The sequence below is a fragment of the Glossina fuscipes genome, unplaced genomic scaffold, assembly GCF_014805625.2.
Source record: "Glossina fuscipes isolate IAEA_lab_2018 unplaced genomic scaffold, Yale_Gfus_2 59, whole genome shotgun sequence".
Lineage (NCBI taxonomy): Eukaryota > Metazoa > Arthropoda > Insecta > Diptera > Glossinidae > Glossina > Glossina fuscipes.
The window spans coordinates 324,742-337,943 of NW_023998431.1; the positions used below are offsets into that span (position 1 = coordinate 324,742).

Sequence of the window (13,202 nt, forward strand, 5' to 3'; positions counted from 1 at the left end):
TCTGCTCCCTACATAATGATCTGATGAGGGAGGTAGAAAATCAGCTAAATTAGAGCAAAAAGCCTGTGAGGACACAAAAGTAGATTATGCCTTTTTAACTCGTACAATTATCGATTAATCGTATAAAAATATCATATGTTGCTACACTATATACTGATTAGTGAATTTTCACTTTAATTAATTTAATTATAATAGTTTTTTAGTTAATTTGATATAATTATAAGGACTTATTCGAGATCGAGATCTTTTTAACACTTGCGGTATTAAAGAGACTATTGAAATTCATTCGGCCAGAATTGTTTATTATCCTGTTGCATTGACATTATATTGTCTCAAAATTTATCTCAAGATAATATATATACATACATACATACATATAAATAAATATAAGACCGAACATATATATTTATTTACATATATGTATGTGCTGCCATTTGCATATTAAAATTTCGTTCTTTTCAAATACTTTATTTTCACGTCATTTATTATTCACTTTTCCATTGGCAAAAAAAAAAAAAAAAAAACAATCATCAACTTTTGTGTAAGTCATCCACTTCAGACGTAGTAACTTTAGCATTTTACTTTAATTATAAAGAGCTGCTTGAAAGGACAAGGATCTACAAATAAAATTCTTTTTTTGCTTTTTACTCACAAACTGAAGCAGATAAATGTACGTATATGGTAGTACCGATGTGGTAGTACCTGTACAAAACTGGAAAAAGTTAAATTTTTTTTTCGAAACCTTAACAACGCTTCAAAAATCGAATAAAGTATATATATATTCCTGGCCAGCTTCAGACTGGGAATGCACCTAAGCATGTCCATCTGTATGTCTGCGCAACTGTCTAGTATTTGTGGTAAACATTCTCCCGCTAGCGAGAATGAAGACATGGCTTACAAATTTGCAAAAGAATTCGGTAGTGCCCTATACTACAACATCCACGGCTAAAGCATTTGAATTTGTTTTCTTAGATAGTATTACAGCTCAAATATCAATATGACTGTCGCCTATTAACGACTACACGAATATTTTTCGATGACAAAGCTTCTAGAATCATCAAAGGAAAAGATTAGAAAAATAAGTAAAAATAGAGTTAAAAAAGACGCTCTTCTTGGTCGAAAAACATCTTATAGGAAATTAGTCATGTTGATCCAAACTGAGCCCACGAGTCTTACCAAATAGCCAATAAGGATCATGAAAGTTCTAAGGATTTCGAAATAAATCATTCGTTTTTCGGACAATAATATGCTAAACATGCGCTAACAATGCATTCAGACGATCGGTCGACGGCCAACTGTTATCTTTATTAACACTAGAACTATCGACCCTTTGGCTATACCTATTTCTATCAAAAGGCATCGTTTTGATCTCCCATGTTTGCCGACTTGCCACATTCGTAAAAGTGTAGGTAGGAGCTTTGATTGAGTAAAAATATCAATACAGTGTCAAATTTGCGTACATCCACACCCACCATAAATAAGAAAATAAAAAAAAACCATAAAAAATGCATAATTTTTTACATTTTCATCTGTAACTTTTGATCCCGCGTTCAGCTTGCAACTCACTTGTATATTTGGTAGTCCCGATCGGCTTGCTAATATGCCCACAATGAACTGTAAAATTTTAATTTTCATTTATTTTGAATTCATTCCTAATTTATTTGCAGTTGGTTGGATAAAATACTAGTCTGTATTAAAGTAAGAGGGAAATAAATTAGAAATGAATTGGAAGAAAAATTTTGTCACAAATTATGGTCAGATCGAGACTATTTTGAGAATGAACATCGCGGTGATCCGGACAAATATTTGCGTCACAGATTTTCAGAAATATCTCCATGGAATCGAAAGTTATAGGCCAAGGTATTAAAAAAAACATCGTCTTATTTTGGACGTGCACATAAACAGATAATGGAAAATTTCTGATCTCAAATCCTAAATCAATCGAGGAAATCAAATATCAAAATCCTATCTTCTCTCTTACGACTGTGGCAAGTCGGCAAAAATAGGAGATCAATGCGATCTCTTTTGATAGAAATAGATAAATACCATTGACATTTCAAAACCTAGACTATGTAGTGAAAAAAGTGGTTATAAGTATTGAAAGGTGGTTTTCATATACATAAAAGACACCCGAAATTTTTGGAACATTACATGCTTTATAATCATTTTTTTGAAGATCGGAAAGTAGAAAAGATTACAATAGCATATTTGGTAGTTGTAGTGTTAATACACTTATATTTGCTATAGAACTTTCCAGAAAAGTAAAATAAACGACGCACGATGGCATACTCTTTTCCATCATAATATTATGAGCTCTCATGCAAAAGCGCAAATGGTTATCATTTCAATTATTCAAAATGTCACATTAACGAGCCCTCTGCTATATTGGACTTATTTGTCTATTCTATTTTCATTCTATTCTTTTTATTCTTTATGAAAGAAACGTGCTGATGTATTCTAAAAACCGTATCTCGCAAATGTTAATATGTTATGAAAAAAACGGGATGAAAATTGCACGCAACTGATGTATGAAAAACTCGGTTTTCAGAGAGAACAATTAAAGTAAGTGAGAACATTATAGTCGGACAAGGCCGACCATTTAATACTCTACATTACATTGTCTAACACAATTCTTATTCTAAAGGCATATTTTTCATGTGCGTATCTATGGGGGAGCAAGCCCAAAAGGCAACTTAATGTAGTACAAGTCTAATCTTTACATAGGGCAATATCAAAAATAGGTGTAAATGATCCAAATTTTGAAATTACTATAATATCATGGTTCAATTTCTATCATCACATATTAAAATTTTGTTTTTTTTGCTCTACAACGGTTCAATTTTCGTGAAAATCCTTATTAGGGCAGGATCGAAAAAATAGCCTGAGATGGTTCATATTTGGTACAGTCACATTTTTTATGTTAAGTTACAATTATGATACAATTTTCTTCATGAAGCATTGAAAATTGTACCTTTTTGTCGTATGAACTTTAGTTTCCGTTCAAAAATTGCCTCGGCCGGTCCGGTTTCCATACCATTTTAGAATACCGTTACACTACTACTAATTAGCCACTTTTGACGGTAAATTTTAAAAATTATAATTTTTTTTCCATATAATGATTTTTTAGAGGAGAGGAGGCATCATGTAGGGAGTGGTCGAAAATGTGGACCGATCCGAACCATTTTCAATAGCGCTGGTTCTTGGGTCAAAACACGTCACTCTACCAAATTTTATCGAAATATCTCAAAACTTGAGACTTGTAGCTTGAACGCAAGTTTACATGGACAGACGGACAGATCAGATCAATTGAGATTATGATTCTAAATCGATTCGATCGTTATAATGAAAAGATAGGGGTCTATCTTAAGACTTTCTGCCGTACTTACGTACGACCGCACTAAGCTAATATATATTGTACGACAAGCGGTGTAGGGTATAAAAATTGATAAAATTGTTCTAACGCTTGATTGATTTAGCTAGTTCTATATATGGTTATGTTATTAACCGGCCGAAAAAAACCTCGTTTTAATTCCGTATTGCTGACAAATATTAAATAAATTGTTATTTATTTATTTACTTATTTATTCTTCTTGATATTAAATAGAAACGGATTAATTTCTACAGCATGTATATATATATGAGCAGGTATCTGTTTACAATGCAGACTCAAGGTTATTTCTATTACATGAACAAAGACGTTATGACTATAACTGGTTTCTCCACGTCCCCAAGCATTTCTCGCACCATTTGACATATTTTTTTTTAATAATGTTAACGATTTTACTAAACGCAATAATTGTTTTACATTTTATAGCATATGCGTAAAGCATAAAAATTACAAAATTAAATATTATATATGAATACGAAATAAGTTGAACTGAAGTCTTTTCAAAAGTAAACTAACGACAATTTCAATTTGTCAAAAATTTGTAATAAGAAGACTTGTGTCATTTTGAAAATGATCCGCTTCTATGCAATTTTTATTATAATTCCTTCTGTTATGTTATAGGACTCATCGCCGCAAAACCAAACAACAGAACTGTTGATACGTTGGGGTGCTTGTATGCCAGCGAGTTGTGGTCCCAATGATATCGCAATTTTTGCAAAGCATGCTCTGCAACGCAAAGTCAATGTTAACGATAATATGTGTCAATTATACAAACCTGAGTTGCATATAACAGCTGGCATGTACACTTACGCGTAAGTATTTGCTGCCTTAATGAATTAATTGACTTTCAAACGAATATTGAATTTTGATTATTATCATTTTACAGTTTTGTCATATGTTTCTTTATATTTGTGACGGTCTTAAGCACTTTATATCATACTTATTTATTAAGCTCGAAAACCGATAAAGACATAGTCGATGTTGAGAAATCTTCTGCCAAGCCTCAGCGAACGCTCGACGAGATTTTATTGACATTTTCCCTAATTGGTAAGGTTTTCTTTTCTTTTTTTTTTTTTTTTAATGGTTCTTTCTACGCGAAAGCCCCTCTTTCTAGCATTCCTTTCTTTTCAAATTATATTTTTATTTTATTTGCTTTTCATTTTCAATATATCAAATTTACCATCTATTTTAATTAAGGCAATAGATCGCGTTTCATCTTTGCATAGTAAATTCTTTGAAATTCGCATTAAATTCTGTCGAATCTATTACAGTTGTTACGATCGTGCATTCCTTCATTTTTATGATGTGAAAAAAGGGTGGATTGTTATCTACCCTTTTCCGATTTTTACGGCCGATGAGCGCAATGACCTCCCTAACAAACAAAACTTTGCAAATTTGTGCCAGGATATCTTAGATAAAAACCTGTTACGTCAACAACAAATTAACTCTTCGATAATCCTGGCTAATCGATTTCTAGTCTAGAATCCTTTAGGCCTTTATCGCTCAATCGCAAACGAGAACGTTCGGTTCTTAAGATGAGTTATAAATCATTTATGATTTTCACATGTAGATTTAACGTTAATCGTTAAGTGATACTATGAAATACTCTAATGAAAGAATCGCCATAATGTGTAGATGAAGTTCGGCGAGGAGGGCCGCTAGAGTGAAAAAAAACAACTTTTTTAATATGTTAGTATCGTAATAAGAAAACATTTTCTTCTTTTTTTTCTTTGATCCAGAGAATTGTAGTAAACTATTTCAGGCTAGTAAAGATCAGTTGAGCTTAAATTGTATAAACGGTATTAAATCGTTGGCTATGCTTTTGATATTAGCCGGCCATGTCTTAATATTCATCTACGGCAGTCCAGTCTACAATGTGGAATTCTTGAGTCAGGTATTTTTACTAGTTTTGATATATTGTACGTTTCCTATAAATGTATTTTTATTATAGAATATTAAATCGCCTATATTCGCCTTTTTACCTAACTCAATGTTAGTTGTGGATGTCTTCTTATTGCTAAGTGGCTTTTTGTTTTGCCGCATTTTATTGGTCGAACTGCGCCGACGTCATGGGCAAATTAATGTTTTAGTTTTGTATGTCGCACGTTGGATACGCCTAACGCCCGCTTACTTGGTGACAATTGGTTTTTATATGACCTGGTTTCCCAGTTTAGGCGACGGACCTCTCTGGCAACAGCGCATCGAACGAGAACAGGAACGTTGTATATCATCTTGGTTTTTAAATATATTATATATCAACAATTATTTTAACGTTGATAAGCTGGTAAGTGCTTAAATTTCGATTTATTATAAAATCTTCGTCATGGGCGTACATAGCCACATGCGGAATCACTTGAACTGTATACATTCTTAATTAACTTGAGTGTAAGAAATCGATCTAGCCCTGACCGTTAATATATTTCTGCCTCTTTTTTGCCCATCCACATTCTATCTAAATATCATGTAAAAGAATACCAAACTTGTCTATATAATTAAAAATTCTAACTTACTCACTCATACTATAGTAAATTCAAAGATCAGAATTCGTTCGTTCCTTGTTTTTCTTGTAAAGAGAAGCTGCATAGAATTTTTCAATAGAAAATAGACGCAAATGGAAGTTGTAACCTTTTCTTACTTTCTATTCTTTTATTCTTTTTTTTTCTTTTTTTCTTTCTTTTTTTTCCACACGTTTTTCCTAAGCTTCATTTTTTGCTTGCTTTGCCGATTTCAGGACTCTTTTCTTTAGCCACGTATATACTATGTTGCTTCTTTAGTTCTTTTCCTGTAAAAAAATATTATAAAGTAAAAGATAAAAAAAGAACACTAGTGAAAAAAATGGTTTTCGGTCGTGAGCGAATTATTTGTGCCTATCAATATGTTGTCCTAAAAAGGACATAAAAAGTAAAAGAATTAATGTTCTAATCATGTTCTATTATATGGAATCGCGCGACCGATTTTTTCTATTTTCAAAATGAAAGTTTTTGTTAGGCGCGGGAATGTTGTGGGCGTCTTCCTTAAAAAAAGTTTAGGTCACTTCCAAATGCTTTTGCAAAATTTGTAGGCGATATCTTCATTTTCGCTAACGGCAGAAGGTCTACCGCAGATATTACACGGTTATGCAAACGAACAGACGGACATGCTTAGGTCCATTCCAAATTTGAAACTGGCGTAGAATTCATATACTTTATGGTGTTTTCAAAACTTGTTTCTGCGCGTTGTAAAGGTGTTGAAAACATAATTAAATTTTGATACACTATAACATTGGGTAGTCGTGATCAATTTTTCCATTTTTGTATAGGTACTATACGATCGCCCAGAGAATATGCGTTCAAATTTTTGTACATTTATCTGGGGTCGTTTAAGAGTAACGAGCAAAAAAGCAATTTTTTATTGCTTTTAATAAACAGAGATATTCCCCGTCTTTCAACCGATTTGGCCCATTTTCAATATCAACCTGCGTGCAAGAACTGTGAATATTTTTGCCACATATGAAGTCGATAGATTCATTTTTACGGCCAGGCGAATACCAACAATGCAAACAACAAACATTATACGAGTGGACAGACGGACAGACGAATATGATTAAACCGATTCGTAATTTCATGCTGATCAAGAATATATATATATATTGTGGGGCCTCTAAAGCCTCGTTCTAGACATTGCAAACGTGTTGACGAAATGAATATACCCCTCGTCCTTCAGTGATGGATATAAGAAAAGAGAAAAGCTTAATATATTTTCATGAATAATTTATAACCAGTGAAATGAAATTTGGCAAAAACTATTGCACAGAATTCGAGAAACATTTTTACAAAAATAATGCCAATGATATTTATAAGAGGTAGGGCATTCATACTCTTTGCTTTATGAAATGGTCTTCATAAATAACTTATTTAGTTCATTCATTTTGATAATAATAATCTTTAAAGTCTCTTTTCAAATTCGTTTAGTGTATGTTTCAATCTTGGTATCTAGCGGTGGATTCGCAACTGTTCTTCCTGTCTCCGATTATTATATACCTGTTGAATAGATCGCGTAAATATGGCATCATTCTACTAAGCATAACAGCGGTGATCACATCAATTATTCCTTTCATAATAAGTTATACGAAGAATCTAAGTCCGACTCTAATGATATATTCGAAGTAAGATATATTGTCTTTTTTTAATCTCTTGCCATTATTAAAGGTTTTGCATTTTAGTGAAGCTGAAGATATAAACAGTAGTTATTACTATAAAAATTTTTATATTAAAACGCATATGAGAGCTTCAGCTTATGTTATAGGACTATTTGTCGGTTATTTGGTGCATGAAATGCAAGCCAGAAAGTAAGCTTTTAATGTTATATAATTGTAATCGAACGGTTTAATCTATCAAGTTCTGTTTTTTATATTAATTTTAGTATAAAGTTACCGTCGCCGATAGTGCGTTTCCTTTGGTTATTGGCTACAGTTATCGGTTCCAGTTGTATGTTAACAATTTCACGTTTTTATGCTTATCCCTATAATAGATTGGAGAGTTCTATATACGCTGGTTTCCATAAAATAGGCTGGAATATGTCAGTGGCTTGGTTAATATTAGCTGCGAGTACCGGTCATGCCGGTTGGATACAAAAATTTTTATGTCATCGCATATTTGCACCGATTAGCCGTTTAACGTATTGCGCTTATTTATCAAACGGTATTGTGGAATTATATTATTCCTCCAGTTCAAAAACTGCACCACAAATCAGTTACATCAGAGTGGTAAGTTTTTACATAGCATTCAAGCTGCAACTATCAAACATCTATTACGATTGAAAGGAAAGAATATAGGATATCTTTTTTGCGACATTTCAATTTTTAGCTATGTCCTTGTTTCTATTGATATTTGTTGAAAGCAGTTAAAAAAGTCGAACACGTAATATGCGAGCATGTATGGTTCAATAGCTACGGTTTTCCATTCCCAAAGAGGTGTACAAATGCCAAAAAAAAAAAAAAAAAACAATTACCAAACTGCGCCGATGATACGCTTTACGTACGAACACTTTTCGTGAAGTGAAGTTTGGCGACAAATTCATGTATGGTCGATTTTTTCCATCATTTTTTTTTTTTTTTTCTTTTTTACAGGTACTGTAGGATTAATCACGAAGTTTCCGTCCAAACTTTTGCCATTTTAATTGTTGTGGTTTAGTTTATAAGCAATGAGCGGAAAATCGCGTTTTTTTGAAATTCACTTGCTATGTTGTATTGTGCGCGTGTCTTTGAACCAATATGGCCCATTTTCAATACCGACCTGCGTGTAAGAAATTCCAATATTTTTGCGATAGCTTTGTTTTTATGTTCAAGAGCACACAAGTACACAGCAAGTTTAGCATTGACGGACGAACAAATAGATAGACGAACGGCCGTGCTTAAATCGATTCATAATTTGATGCTGTTCAAGAATATAGATACTCTACAGAGTTGCGAAAGCCTCCTTCTCCTTGTTGCAAACGTTTTGGGCAGAATATCCTCATACTTTGGTGATGAATACAAAAATGTTTTACGCAGTGAAAAATGACTAACATGTCAGCTGTTAATAAAGTTAAACAATGAAATTCTAATGTCCTGTCTTTTCTTTCTCACGAAAATGCACTCGAAAACAAGTAAATATTTTTTTAAATGCCTTCATTCCAGGTCGATAGTGTAGTGAGTCACATTATCAATACGTTTGCTGTGGCTTTAATTTTATGCCTGCTGTTTGAATCACCTATACACGCTTTGGAACGTATACTGCTACGAAACTCTAAGGGTTCTCGAAATCATCAAATTAGTGAAAAGAAATCGAATAAAAGTGAAAGTCCTCATACCTCAGAAGAGCAGATAGCGTAGTTTCCAAAAAAAAGCATTCAATCTACCTATCATAAAAGTATATATAGACGACGTACATATATGCCAAATCAATATAAGATTTTGAAACAACTAAGACTTGTTGGTTAAATGATTTTAAGTGTAGTACATAAAAGTGTAGAATAAATAAAATATAGCACGTAATAAAAAAAAAAAAACAAAAAGAAAAGAGAAAGGAAAAGGATATGAAAACAAAACAAAGAGCACATCAAACTCTCCTTAGGGATAATAAGCACTTTCTTTAATTTGTTAAAATTTGAATGCTATAATTAAATTGGTGATAATAATTATTTTTATTGTAAGTTATTACAATATATATATAGATATTTTTTGTATATATACATTAGCACTAGTATTATAATATAGTACTTTTCAATAAAATATAAATAATACGTGTAAACGAATGTGCATCTAACTCGCTGGATTTTCTTTTTTTACACAAATGAAATAAAATTTTTATTGCTCATATGAGAAGAGATTTTTAGAAATGCCTCTGTATGACTTCGAAGCTGAGAACTTGGAAGCACTTAAGCACAGACCTTTCCTCAGGAGTTTCTCCATTGAGTTGATTGATGAGTGAGGTTATCTGTCCTCTTACCGTTTCATCGATCTGAAACTCTCCTAAATTAAGAAATTTATCCCATATAATTTAAAATTGAACGGACAAGTCGAGTCAATCCACCTTGCCGTTGGTTGCCTCTTGCAATTCAGGCTCAAATAATAACCACTTCAAATAAAAACATCACATATTTGTGCTGCACACTTAAGCAGGTCCCTAAGCGTTTCATTATAAGAACAGAGTAGAGTGCAACAGTATGAAAAGAAAACTTTTAAAGATGGAAAGAAAATACAAGAGAAAAGTATATAAAAAATTTAAAAAAATAAATAAATAAAATTAGGAAGTTATTTATGTTCAGCGATGACGAAATGCACTGTTGCATAACCATCACCGACCAAAAAGGAAAAAACTTAAAATTTTCATACTCTTAGTCCAACGAGAAACTTAAATAAATGCTATAAGTTTAAAATTGCATTAGTTTTTATTATTGGTATTATTATTATTTTGCATTTTTCGCAACGCTCCTTCGGTTATGATAGCCGCACTTCCTGAAAACATAATAACTATTGTTTTTCTATCGTTGTGTGCGTTCCAGGCGAAATTTGATAAGATCTTATAAGAGAATAGAGTATTGGAACGTTGACGATGCAAAGATCTAATATTAGTGCAGATAGGCAAAGAATTAACATTAGTGTAGATAGATAGAAAGGTAAATTACATAAATAGCTTTGAAATATAGAAACAAACGATCATCATTTCTTCATGTTTTTCGTCTTCGTCTTTTCGTTGGGCTTGTGTGTTTGTGAAAAGCCATACGACTTGTCACTTCCCATAAAGATAAAAGTCAAGAGTCAGCACAGTCGAAGTCCCAATCCGAAAACATATAAATAACGCCTCCTTGTGTCTGCCCTCTAACTGCTTCTATTTTCTATTTTTACGTAAACACTTTCCACGGCATCTGGTGCGATTGGACAATGATTATCTACGAGCGGTGTTCAAAAAACCCGGTGGCTCTTCAAATTTTCAAATTTAAGTCCATTCGATTTTTCAATTTTTTTTTTTTTTTTTTTTTTTTGTTTTATTATATTGATTTATGTGCCCCCAACATATGCCCACATTATCAGGCATTTCTAATTTGCTTCTGTCATGATATAAAGATTAGACGTGTTTTGGTGTGTTTATATAAAATGAAGTACTCCAACCCACTTAAAATTTTGACTGTGGCATTTGGTGAGTCTACTTTGGACAAAAAAAAAAGTGTGTAAGTAGCCCAAGCTTTTCATAGAAGACCGAAAAGATGTTAATGACGATGACCGGCTAGGACGCCCCAAGATGTCAACATCCAATGGAATCGCCGAAGCAGTAAAGAGACTTGTTATGAAGAAAAATCGAGCCACCAAACGAGAAGTTGCTGAGAATGTCGACATATCAGTTGTCTCATGTTAGGCAATTTTTTTGGCATGTTTTGAGGATGAAACGTGTGGCAGCAAAGTTTGTTTCGAAATTGCTCAATTTTAACAAAAATAACTGTCGCATGAGTTTTGATTGCTCAGAAGATTTGCTCGAAAGGGTCTTAATTGGTGACGAAACCAGGCTATATGATTATGATATCGAAGCCAAAGCTCTACCATTCTAACAAGAGCCAAGACCGAAAAGAGCATTCCACGTTCAGTCAAATGCGAAGGTCTTGCTCACAGAAGGTCGTACGATCAATTAGGAATATTAAATTGAAGTTGTGCGCTATTTGCGGGAAGCGTTACGAAAGAAACGCCCGGAATTGTGGAACAATCAGTCATCGATATTGCACCCCGACACCGCGGCAGCTCACACGCCTTGGCTGGTTCGTAATTTTTTCGCCAAAAACAACACCGTCATCATGGCCCAGCCATTTGATCTTTTCCTGTTGTTAAAACTGAAAAGGCCCATGAAAGCAGTCAGTGCTTTGCTACGATTAAGGAGACAAGGACGGCATCGCTGTAAGAGCTCAAGGCCATACCGAAAAGCGCATAGCAGAAGTGCTTTGAGGATTGGAAAAAAACTCTGCCACAAGTGTATTATATCTAATGGGAATAACTTTGAAGGGGACAAAGTAGATGTTGATGACTAAAGAAACATTTTTCAAAAAAAATTAAAAAGTCATGTACATAAGATCATCATAATAAAAAGCTCCTTGTGTACATGAGATGCTTTGCAATTTCCTATCATCCTTTATTTGTCTGCGCGAACGATAGTACGTCCTTTTTTTCATTCTACGCCTCTCAGATTACATGTGTATGCAAATTACCTGATCGTGATGTTCTTGATAGTAATTCAATCAACTTGTTAATTGGCTTCAATTAATGCCGTTCACTCGCACTAAAATTGATGAAAACAACAACTGCAAACGTACATGAAATGCATTTGTAATTGCAAACATTCGGTATTGATTGCTACAGCTTCTCAACGAATGTGATTAGAATATGGCAGGCAAGAGCCACTACTTCCACCTAATTCTATTTTGGCATTTTTAAAACAAAGCGGAACAGGGTGATATATTTCACACGTTGTTTCAATCACTTGACCGAAAGATCCTCTTGTTGAAAATGTAAGACAACGAGGAGATCCAGGGTGTCTTTACCTCGCTGTGCTAGAAAAACCTTATGGCATGTGTAGGCCACGAATAATTATGGATACTAATCAATGAAGTATGTGCCAAATTTTGTTATGTATTTCCGATTTGCTTATTTATAATGATTTGTTCTTATATCTATAGTTCTTTTGTCTGCAAATCTGAAAATTGAAAAAGCAATGAAATTTCAAAGTTTTTTTTTATTAGTATCTTTTGCGATACTATCCAAAACTGCACAAGAGGGACATATGAAGCGAAATGGGTAAGGTCAGTTAAAGTCTGACTCAAAACAAATGCAATTTTGTTATAGGTGAAAAAATATATTTGAAAGCAAGCCGTATAATTGATTTGTATAGTAAAGCTTAACCTCATACTTAATAATAATCGTCAACGAATAAATTACTAATTTCAAGAACTAATTTCCATGCGCTTGAAAGATTTCAACGTTTCGCTCGTTTATTTGTTAAACTCTTACAATTTTACTTCGTATAGAATATATTTATTGTGCATTCGCATTTTCTCATTGCACTTAAACGGTTCTTGGAACAACAACTATAAAATTTACACCAAAATTATTTGTGTAAGGATGTGATATTATGTTTTCTAAAATTTCTCAAGCATTAAATGGTCCATTTTCCATATTTCCACAATCATAGTACATATAATGTTTGCTAAGCCAGTCAGTTCTTTGGTGTTCGATGAGTCAATAATGTGTGGATAAAATGTTGAAAATTTAGCGCATACACACACACACACACACACACACACACACACACAC

The 13,202-nt window shown here is 33.2% G+C and overlaps 1 protein-coding gene across 1 annotated transcript in view; it reads left to right on the forward strand.

Moving 5' to 3' along the window:
- The window catches only part of LOC119637305 (nose resistant to fluoxetine protein 6-like), a 27,777-nt gene extending 18,377 nt beyond the window's left edge, over window positions 1-9,400 (forward strand). Inside the window, exons 3-10 of the mRNA XM_038033246.1 lie at window positions 4,010-4,200; window positions 4,275-4,435; window positions 5,128-5,282; window positions 5,340-5,672; window positions 7,339-7,532; window positions 7,590-7,715; window positions 7,790-8,132; window positions 9,045-9,400. Coding sequence (XP_037889174.1) covers window positions 4,010-4,200; window positions 4,275-4,435; window positions 5,128-5,282; window positions 5,340-5,672; window positions 7,339-7,532; window positions 7,590-7,715; window positions 7,790-8,132; window positions 9,045-9,239 — 1,698 coding nt within the window. The 3' untranslated portion in view covers window positions 9,240-9,400. The remainder of the gene's footprint in view (window positions 1-4,009; window positions 4,201-4,274; window positions 4,436-5,127; window positions 5,283-5,339; window positions 5,673-7,338; window positions 7,533-7,589; window positions 7,716-7,789; window positions 8,133-9,044) is intronic.
- The last annotated feature ends 3,802 nt before the right edge of the window (window positions 9,401-13,202 follow it).